The sequence below is a fragment of the Arachis hypogaea genome, chromosome 12 (genome assembly GCF_003086295.3).
Source record: "Arachis hypogaea cultivar Tifrunner chromosome 12, arahy.Tifrunner.gnm2.J5K5, whole genome shotgun sequence".
Taxonomy (NCBI): Eukaryota; Viridiplantae; Streptophyta; class Magnoliopsida; order Fabales; family Fabaceae; genus Arachis; species Arachis hypogaea.
In genome coordinates, this window is record NC_092047.1 from 66,526,657 (window position 1) to 66,537,810 (window position 11,154).

Genomic DNA, 11,154 nt, shown 5'->3' on the forward strand with positions numbered 1-11,154 from the left:
AAGAACACCTCCCTGCAGTTCCTTGAGAAGACGACCCGAGGTTTAAATACTTCGGTTATCAATTTTTAAGGGGTTTGTTACTTGTGACAACCAAAACTTTTGTAAGAAAGGAATTCTTGTCGGTCTAGAAGCTATACTTACAACGCGAATTTATTGTGAAAATTCTAGATCGCGCGAGAGTTTCGTTCTTCAGTGAACATTTCTGACACTTTAACTATATTTATCATCTTGCTTTCTCAACCAATTTGCTTTTGTTAAAATTTCTGTTTTTATACTATTTATTATTGAAACACTTATTCTTGATTGTCTGACTAGAATAATCAATTGACCATTGTTTGCTTAATCCGTTAATTCTCGTGAGATCGACACTCACTCACCATGAGTTTATTACTTGGTAGGATCCGGTGCACTTGTCGATAGTTTGTGGTTTATAAAATCTGCATCACTCAGCAATTATTTTTAACATATGCTTCATGTTTTCATCTTTTGAACCCAAAGTCAGCTTTTCTGTCTTGTTTTGACATCCATCCTTTCATGGGATTTCTTCACTTTTTTTTTTTGAATTTTTCAAATTTTTCCAACGTCACTAATTTCATAAGTCCAAATGAAATAATTGCACCTAACGTCAACCTTCTGCATGGATTCATCAAAGAACAAATTGAGCTATTTCATAGAAGTTGCATAGCAAAATTTTCATCAAAAACAAAATAACAAGCAACGACATATATCCCATAACAGACATTTCTTCCTGGGTTTCATTAAACTCGAGCATCACTACATCAAGGCCAAAAAAACACTTGTCGTTGTTGTAATTAAATTTCTTCGTCTGCTTATTCTTCAATATAGAAGAAAAGCCACTACAAGCACTAGCACAAGTTTAGTATATGTTCTCCTTTGTTGAGTTGTGAATATTTTTGTCCAATAAGATTTACAAATTTTCCAATCTAAACTTATGCGAAGAGGATGTAGAAGATGTAACTTTATTATTTTTAATTACTTTTATTTCTAAAATTTTGAGGTCAATCAATAACTATATAGTGCTACCTGGGACAAAACGTGTCACTTGTTATCCCCAATTAGTAGAAACATTAATGAAATGACACAATGATATTAGCAGAACATATAATTTATTATATTTAACTCATTAAATTATTATTATGTACTTTTGTTCTCCGTGTAATTATTTATGTATACATTTATCTATTCCTTTATTTAATTAAACATTTTTGTTTTTAAGATATATTCTTTTAAACTACTCAAACATTTTTTTTGAACATAGGTAGCTCAACACAGTAAAGTGGGGCAAAAGAAACTAAGAACAACAAAAATAAACCATAAACATAAAGAAAAGTTGTAATCCGTTGTCATCTCCGGCATTGCCATCAACAACCAAACGGATCCACTCCACACCATTCCTTATAGCTCAAGAAGGACAGAATCTTAACTCCTTCAGCACTTGTCTCTACTCTCTGGAAAACTCTGCTATTCTGCTCTAACCAGATGTTCCAAATAACTGCACAGAATCCTATCAGCCATTTCTTTTGCTCAAACTTCCCACCTGTTACTCCAGTCCAACTCTCAAAGAACTTTTTAGCGGTTCCCGGGGTGGTCCAAGCTCTATCAGTGAACGTCAACCATGCACACCACACCTGCCACGTAAACTCATAAGTAAAAAATAAATGATGTACAAATTCTATGTCCTTTTTACACAACACACACATATTGTCATGATGATTAATAATGCCAAGTCTACTCAGCCTCTCCTTCGTGTTGACCCTGCCTACTAGAACAAACCAAGCAAATAGCTCAACTCTTGGAGGAACCAAGCCTCTCCAAATGGAGCTTGTGAAGTTGTAACTCATGATGTCAGCTGAGAGAGTCTCCTGCTGTAGCACCTGCACAAAAGAACTAGTAGAAAAAAACACCATTTTTATCAAATTTCCATACAATTGAATCCTCTCTATCAACCGATAACCTCACAACTCGTAACCAGTCTTAAAGTTGATTGAGCAGCTCTAACTCCCATTGGAAGAGTTCTCTCCATTGAAAGTCCCATACCCACTCTAGCCCATCCCAAAACCCACAGTCCCCTATCAAAGAGCCACCTTGTAACCAAGTATCCTCCCAAAAATGAATGTTTCTGCCATTTCTAACCTCCATGGACAGACCCCTGATCATCATATCTCTTGCCTGTTGCTCCTTAATATTAAGCTGGCAGATATCTTTCCACGCCCCCCCTCTTGATGGCAGAGGTTGGCTTGATAACATAACAGTTGGGTCCAACTGATTACAAGAGCAAACAACCTTCTTCCAAAGTGGGCAATCCTCCTTTGAAAAGTGCCACCACCACTTGAATAGAAGCGAGGCATTCCTAATTAGAGCATCTCCCACCCCCAAGCCACCTAGCTTTTTCGGCGCTTGAACTACCTCCCATTTCACCAATGGTATCCCATTATTCCCATCTTCTTTACTCCACAAAAACCTTCTTTGAAGTCCAATGATCTTTTCTGCAACCCCCTTTGGCATCTTGTACAGGCTTAAGTAGTAAACCGGTAGACTATTTAGAACAGATTTTATGAGGACCAACTTACCCACTTTGTTGAGAGATCTAGCTTTTCATAAGTTCAGCTTGTCTTCCACCTTGTCTAGGATTGGTTTCCAGGTCTTCACCAATCGAGGATTAGCACCAAGAGAAATTCCTAAATACCTGACAGGTAAAACCGCTTCGGCACATCCCAACAGACCACACATATTCGTCACCCATTCCTTCTCACAGTTGACTGAAATTAGGCTCGACTTCTCAAAGTTGATACTCAGGCCAGACATTAACTCAAAACAACGCAGGAGCCTTTTATAATTCACTAGCATCTCCGTTTTCTGTGGGCAAAAAAGAATTGTGTCGTCTGCAAATTGGAGATGCGACAATTCTATGTTGTCCCTTCCCACCAGCAGTGGAGAAATTCTGTCATTTCTAACCGCGTCCCCCACCATCCTGTACAGAACATCAACAATAAGAACAAACAGGAAAAGGGAGAGTGGATCGCCTAGCCTGAGGCCCCTCTCCATCTTGAACGGCTTGGTTGGTGACCCATTGATTAACAATGACATAGATGCTGTAGTCACACATTCCTTCACCCAGGTCCTCCATCTAAGACCAAAACCCATCTTCTGCAGTACTATATCCACAAAGCTCCATCTCACTCTGTCATAGGCTTTCTGAAAGTCCAGTTTAACAATTGCCGCTTGTTTCTTTCGCAGCTTAAACCATTGGACTGTCTCACAAGCAATGAGGGCACCATCATGTATTTTGCGACCCTTTACAAATGCAGACTGAGTCTCCCCCACTAGATGTGGCATCACTGATCGCATTCTTCTTACTAGCACTTTGGATATCACCTTATAGACACATTCAACCATACTAATCGGTCTTAAGTCTTTGATCTCCTTGGCCCCCTCAAATTTTGGAGCTAGTGCCACCCAAGTGACATTAACATCTGTTGGTAGTTTAGCAATCTGAAAAAAGCCCAACACAGCTGCAGTAAACTCCTGACCAAGCTCACCCCAACATTTCTTTATGAAGTTCATGTTATCGCCATCACTACCTGGAGCTTTACTGGACTCACAATCCTAAACTGCCTCTCGTACCTCCTCCGACAACGGCATTTCCTCTAGTATTGCTGCCTCTTCGCTAGTAATCTGCTTGACCAGTCCATCACGGATCCCAATTAAAGGGGCCTGCTCCTGTCTATACAGCTCTTTATAAAAACCCATAATCGCATTCTTTATTCTGGCCTGATTCCGAACCAATCTTCCATTAATCACTAAAGAATCAATTCTGTTGTTCCTCTTTCTTGCCGATGCTATGTTATGGAAGTACCTAGTGTTCTTGTCCATATCTCTAGCATGCTTAGATCGGGACATTTGCTTCAAATGCACTTCTTTTCTGACATACCACTTCGCACAACAAGTCACCAGAGCCTTATGTCTAGCCTCCATTGTTCCATCATAACTGCCAGCACTAACCTTATCATCAATCTTCTTGATCTCTTCCTCAAACTTCTTTTATCTTGTTGTCCATGTCCCCAAAATTAGCCGCATGCCATCTCCTGAGCGGTACTGTCAGCGCCTTTAGCTTGTTTGTAAACATGCCATCTCCCAAATTCCTCCACTCATCCTTTACCAACTTCAGAAATCCTTCATGAGTAAACTAGGAATCCAAACTTCAGAAAGGTCTTGGACCCGCACAAATTCTGGACTCTTCTAAAATCAATGGGCAATGGTCGGATAGTCCCTTTGGTCCTCCTTTTAAGTGAGTATCTGGGAACTCCTCAAGCCACTCCAAACTGACCAATATCCTATCAATGCGGCTGCAAGATCGACCTCGAAATCATGTGAACTTTCGGTCAGTTAACGGTAGATCGACTAGCTGCAAATCTTGTACCCATTCCTTAAAATCCTCTGCAGATGCCGGTAGACTAGTAGCGCCTTTCCTTTCTTCCAACCTTAGTATTTCATTAAAGTCTCCCATGAAATAGAACGGAACCTGGCAAAGACCGACCATGTAGCTTAACTCCTCCCACATCACTAGTTTCTCACTTCGAACATGTGCACTATACACCAAGCAGAAAGCAGATTTGAAATTATTTTTTGTCAAAACACCTTCAACGCACAGCCAGCCATTCCCTTTATAACAGTTCAATCTTTTAAATAAAAATTTATCCCACATTAACAATAAACCACCCGATGCCCCAACAGATTCCACAAAATCCCAATCCACCGTATCACAACCCCATAAGCGTGCTACATCAAATCTAGTCACAGCCTCTCTCTTGGTTTCAATCAAACCTAACATATTCAATCTATATTTTTTCTTCAACTCTTTCACCATACTCCACTTTCCATACCCTCCTAGGCCTCTAACATTCCAACAACTATAAATCATTTATAATAATTTCTACACACCTTGTTATTTTGTTTGGGCCTGCTCCTCCTTGCTTTCTCCTTTTGTTTCGCCATCTTCCTTTTTGCTGCGATTTCTTCATTCTAACTTTGTAGAATTTCCATAAGATCTTCTTCGTCGTCATAAAAAACCACACCGGACTCCACTGCTAGCTTCAACATTTCCTTGTTCTCAACTAGTTGGCCTGCCTGCGTACCCATATGATCAACATCTGGTATTGCGTGTTCAATTTCTGCCTTTGATCCTGCATCCTCATAACACCGTTCAGTCGCATTGCCTTGACCCATACCTTTATTTTCCCCTTCTATCTCTTTCAATCCGCTCAACTTTCCCGGAGATAGCGTGCGTTGAGAGCAATGTTTAGACCAGCCACTTACGTCATCAACAATTTCCTCCACTTCCGGTTCGTCTTCAAAACCAACCAATTTTTTCCAGTTCACTGTTATCACGTCTCCCACACCGGTGCAATGTACCAGGATTTGACTGTGATCCTCCACTCTTCCGCCAGGCCGGCCAGTCGCGCCGCCAGGACAGCCGGCAGCACCTCTCCTCGACGCGCAGGGAAGTGGGTAACCCCAGTCATTCATCTCGTTCACCAAGGGAGGCGTCGCGCAGCTGTTCTCGCTGAAAGCGCCCCTGGGTGAGACATCTTTGTTCGTCCTCAACCCGGGAATGCATGGAGGAGTCTGACCCGGCCCAGATCCGCACTCTAGTTGCAAGGATGGCCTAACCTGCTTCTCCAACCCTGACCCGCGAGGATGCTCCTGACCCGAACCAGCTAAGACTGCACACCGTGCTTCCTGAAATGCCTCCTCGTTCTTCCCATGCCCAGATCCATGAGGGCGCATGACACCTGGCCCAGCCTCACGCGCATCTCCTTGGTGGACTCCTATCCCACTCAGCTCTCCTTGGGGACCACATACTTGATGAGATTGGACTCCATCCAGCAACCCATGAATACAACATCCTTTTTCAAGCCCATTAGTTGAAAGCCCCATCTACTGCTTAGCTTTAGTACACACCTGGTGGGCCTCCCTCTTTTGAAAGACCACATTTGTCTCATCCCCACCGTGAAGAACTTCCACTAACTGTTTGGTCCCACTTCTTTTTTCAAAACATAGCTGTGTAACAGTTTTCTCAGATTCACACTCCATACATTCATCCAATCCCCCAAAATCTGCATTATCATTAAATCCCTTAAATTTATCCAGATCCGCCATCCATTGCCTTTGCAAGGCCATTAAATTATCTTGATTGCATTCATTCAAAAAATATCTGTTGTGACCATTGTACCCTTATCTTCGTCAGCGTCATTAGCTCGTACCCTGATTAGGTCAGTCGTCGGATCCCACATTGCCGCCGCCAGTACCATTCCTCCGGCTTGTGAACTAGCGTTTGCACATATTGACTTAACGTGTGCGTCTTCCCACAAGCATTCATCTCCGTATATTTCGCGCCCTATTTCCTTCACAAAAACATCAAATCCACTAGTTCCGACCGTGATATGAATCCTTTCCTTGATCTTATCAAAGATGCAGGTATCAATTAACACTCTCCCAGCACTGAAGGATAAGGCAGACTTCGTCACATCGTCGCACTTGACAACTTCTCCCCATAAGCCGCCTATTGTATTGAACGTCTCCACTGACCAAACATGTAAAGGCACTCCGTGACATTCTAACCAAACTCTCCTACTCTCACTACGTTCAGATTCCTTCCACCTCCATACCCTGTAAAAAAATTGTAAGAACCTATTCATCTTGAAGGTAAATGCTTCCTCCGCACTCCTCACAGAATCAAATACTAGTAGGACTTTGTACGCTCCAAGTTCTCTGACTTCAATAACCTGGGGAAAGTTATTAACGATGGCTCTCCGTAAAGTTTTGAAGTCCATGGCTCTTGTGGTTCCGCCTACTAGACTCCTCAACAACCAATCTAAATTCTCTTTTGCTACTAGCACTTCAACCTTTTTCGTCCAACTATTTCCTTAGTCTTCCTTAACATGTGTTATCTTCTTTGTTTCTTCCACTCTCGTAGAACTTTCACCCTTCTCAGGTTGCCTGATCTCTGCTTTAGATCTTACAAAGTCCCCATTGCCTACTCTAGTGTTCTCACCTCCCACAGCCCTTCTGTACTTAGCCTCACCTACATAGATTACCTTTCCCCTTATTCTTGTATGATGCATTTCGGCTATGGCCTTCATCGCTCCCCCTTTTGTTGTATATCGTATAAACGCAAACATATACACAATTCCATTCTTCAACTTTCGAACCAGATAGATGTCGTTAATTCGTTCTGTCCAATGGAACAAGAGAAATAATTTCTTCTTGGAGATATCATTCGGCAAATTGTTGACAAAAACTGAAAAAAAATGTTTTCCAATCATTGATACTCTTCTTGATTCCAAATCCTGGGATCTCGTTTCTAAAAATTCCTAGTTCTACCCCACTCAGTGTTCCCCCTCCCCTCCTCCCCTCTCTCTTTTTCTCTCATGTTGCCTTCTCACAAACTACTCAAACATTGAAAATTATTTTTGATATTAGATTGACAATAACATTTTTTAAAATTATGGACCAGTTAAATGTTAAATTGTTAATCTCAAATGTAGTACAATTTAATTTAAGATATATACAAAATTAAAACCCTTAAATTTTTTAGGTACATAACTGATGAGCGGATAATTTATACGCTTTTTGGCATTGTTTTTAGTATGTTTTTAGTAGAATCTAGTTACTTTTAGGGATGTTTTTATTAGTTTTTATGTTAAATTCATATTTCTGGACTTTACTATGAGTTTGTGTGTTTTTCTGTGATTTCAGGTATTTTCTGGCTGAAGTTGAGGGACTTGAGCAAATATCAGATTCAGAGGTTGAAGAAGGACTGCTGATGCTGTTGGATTCTGACCTCCCTGCACTCAAAGTGGATTTTCTGGAGCTACAGACCTCAAAATGGCGCGCTTCCAATTGTGTTGAAAAGTAGACATCCAGGGATTTCCAGAAATGTATAATAGTCCATACTTTGAACGGGTTTAGACGATGTAAAAGGGCATTGAACGCCAGTTCTATGCTGCTGTCTGGAGTTAAACGCCAGAAACAAGTCACAAACCAGAGTTGAACGCCAGAAATACGTTACAACCTGGCGTTCAACTCCAGAAAGAGCCTCTGCACGTGTAACATTCAAGCTCAGCCTAAGCACACACCAAGTGGACCCCGAAAATGGATTTATGCATCAATTACTTACTTTTGTAAACCCTAGTAACTAGTTTATTATAAATAGGACTTTTTACTATTGTATGAGACATCTTTGACATCCTTGATATCTTTGGAATCATCTTTGGACGCCTGGTTCTTAGATCAGAGGGGCTGACCATTCGGCCATGCCTGGACCTTTCACCTATGTATTTTCAACGGTAGAGTTTCTACACTCCATAGATTAAGGTGTGGAGCTCTGCTGTTCCTCAAGAATTAATGCAAAGTACTACTGTTTTTCTATTCAATTCAATTTATTCCACTTCTAAGATATTCATTCGCACTTCAACCTGAATGTGATGAACGTGACAATCATCATCATTCCCTATGAACGCGTGCCTGACAACCACTTCCGTTCTACCTTAGATTGAATGAGTATCTCTTGGATCTCTTAATCAGAATCTTCGTGGTATAAGCTAGATTGATGGCGGCATTCATGACAGTCCGAAAAGTCTAAACCTTGTCTGTGGTATTCCGAGTAGGACTCTGGGATTGAATGACTGTGACGAACTTCAAACTCGCGATTGCTGGGTGTGGTGACAGACGCAAAAGGAGGGTGAATCCTATTCCAGCATGATCGAGAACCTCAGATGATTAGCCGTGCTGTGACAGAGCATTTGGACCATTTTCACAAGAGGATGGGATGCAGCCATTGACAAGGGTGATGCCTCCAGACGATTAGCCATGCAGTGACAGCGCATTGGACCATTTTCCAGAGAGGATCAAAAGTAGCCATTGACAACAGTGATGTCCTTACATAAAGCCAGCCATGGAAAGGAGTAAGATTGATTGCATGAAGACAGCAGGAAAGCAGAGGTTCAGAGGAACGAATGCATCTCTATACGCTTATCTGAAATTCTAACCAATGAATTACATAAGTATTTCTATCCTTATTTTATGTTTACTTCTTATTTAATTTCGAAAACTCCATAACCTTTTAATATCCGCCTGACTGAGATTTACAAGGTGACCATAGCTTGCTTCATACCAACAATCTCCGTGGGATCGACCCTTACTCGCGTAAGGTTTATTACTTGGACGACCCAGTGCACTTGCTGGTTAGTTGTGCGAAGTTGTGATAAAATATTGAGATTACAATTGAGCGTACCATGTTGATGGCGCCATTGATTATCACAATTTCGTGCACCAAGTTTTTGGCGCCGTTGCCGGGGATTGTTCGAGTTTGGACAACTGACGGTTCATCTTGTTGCTCAGATTGGGTAACTTTCTTTTCGTTTTCTTTTCAAAAATTTTTCAAAAAAATCTTTCAAAAATTTCTCCTTTGTTTTCGAAAAAAAAATTAAAATAAAAATGTTTTCAAAAATATATTTTTCTTCAGAATTTTTAAGAATGAATTCTAGAGTTTCATGAAGCATGTTGAAGCCTGGCTGGCTATAAAGCCATGTCTAAATTCTTTTGGACTGAGGTTTTGGCCTAAAATTGAATGAATTACTCTCATATTCATGCTAAAGCTTGACTGGCTATCAAGCCATGTCTGACCCTTTGATTGGAGCTTTAGACTAAAGAGCATAAGATTCCTGGAATTCATATTAAAAATTTTGGAATCCTTATTTTTCTTTTTCAAAATGATTTTCGAAAAAAATTAAAAAAAAATCATAAAATCATAAAAATCAAAAAAATATTTCATGTTTCTTGTTTGAGTCTTGAATCAAGTTGAAAGTTTGGTGTCAATTGCATATTCATTTTGCATTTTTCGAAAAAATTCATGCATTTATAGTGTTCTTCATGATCTTCAAGTTGTTCTTGGTAAGTCTTCTTGTTTGATCTTGATGTTTTCTTGTTTTATGTCTTTTCTTGTTTTTCATATGCATTCTTGCATCCATAGAGTCTAAACATGAAAGATTTTTAAGTTTGGTGTCTTGCATGTTTTCTTTGCATATAAAAATTTTCAAAAATAAGTCTTGATGTTCATCTTGACATTCAAAGTGTTATTGGTGTTCATCTTGACATTCATAGTGTTCTTGCATTCATCACATACTTTGATCCAAAATTCTCATGCATTGCATCATTTTGCATGTTTTTCTCCCTCATCATTAAAAATTCAAAAATAAAAAAAATATCTTTTCCTTTTTCTCTCTCAAAATTTCAAAAATTAGATTTGACTTTTTCAAAAATTTTTAAAAATCTAGTTGTTTCTTATGATTCAAATCAAATTTTCAATTTAAAAATCTTATCTTTTTCAAAATCTTTTTCAAAAAAAAAATTCAAATCTTTTTCACTTTTCTTATTTATTTTCGAAAATTTTAAAAACATTTTTCAAAATTTTTTTTTCTTATCTTTATCACATAATTTTCGAAAATAACATCATCAATTAATGTTTTGATTCAAAAATTTCAAGTTTGTTACTTACTTGTTAAGAAAGATTCAAACTTTAAGTTCTAGAATCATATCTTGTGATTTCTTGTGAATCAAGTCATTAATTGTGATTTTAAAAATCAAACCTTTTTCAAAACTAATTTCAATCATATCTTTTCAAAAGTATCTTCTTATCATATCTTTTTCAAAAACTTGATTTCAAAATATCTTTTCTAACTTCCTAACTCCTTATCTTTTCAAAATTTGTTTCAACTAACTAACTAACTTTTTGTTTATTTCTTATCTTTTTCAAAACTACCTAACTAACTCTCTCTCTCTCTAATTTTCGAAAATATCTTCCCTCTTTTTCAAAATTTCTTTTTTATTAACTAATTATTTTAATTTTTTATTTTAATTTTCGAAAATTACTAACCTTTTTCAAAAACTATTTTCGAAAATCACTAACCCTTTTTCAAAAATAATTTTCGAAAATCCTTCTCCCTCGTCTCCTTCTAATTATTTATTCATCTACTAACACTTCTCTTCATCTCACATCACTGCTCCTATCCTTACCCTTGTGTTTGGATTCTTCATTCTTCTTCACCCCTATTCCTTTTCTTCTTCTACTAA

At 38.9% G+C, this 11,154-nt stretch overlaps 1 protein-coding gene across 1 annotated transcript; it reads right to left on the reverse strand.

The window, feature by feature from the left end:
* Positions 1-1,207: 1,207 nt before the first annotated feature.
* LOC140177320 (uncharacterized) lies at positions 1,208-5,833 on the reverse strand. Its single transcript, XM_072210452.1, has 2 exons — positions 4,963-5,833; positions 1,208-1,649 (listed from the first exon to the last, which is right to left on the reverse strand). Exon 1 carries the CDS (start codon positions 5,806-5,808, stop codon positions 5,044-5,046), a length of 765 nt encoding a protein of 254 aa, XP_072066553.1. The 5' UTR covers positions 5,809-5,833; the 3' UTR covers positions 1,208-1,649; positions 4,963-5,043.
* Positions 5,834-11,154: the final 5,321 nt, after the last annotated feature.

Excerpts from the sequence above, each read along its gene's own strand:
- LOC140177320 (XM_072210452.1), bottom strand. The coding sequence starts at position 5,808 with ATGCGCCCTCATGGATCTGGGCATGGGAAGAACGAGGAGGCATTTCAG.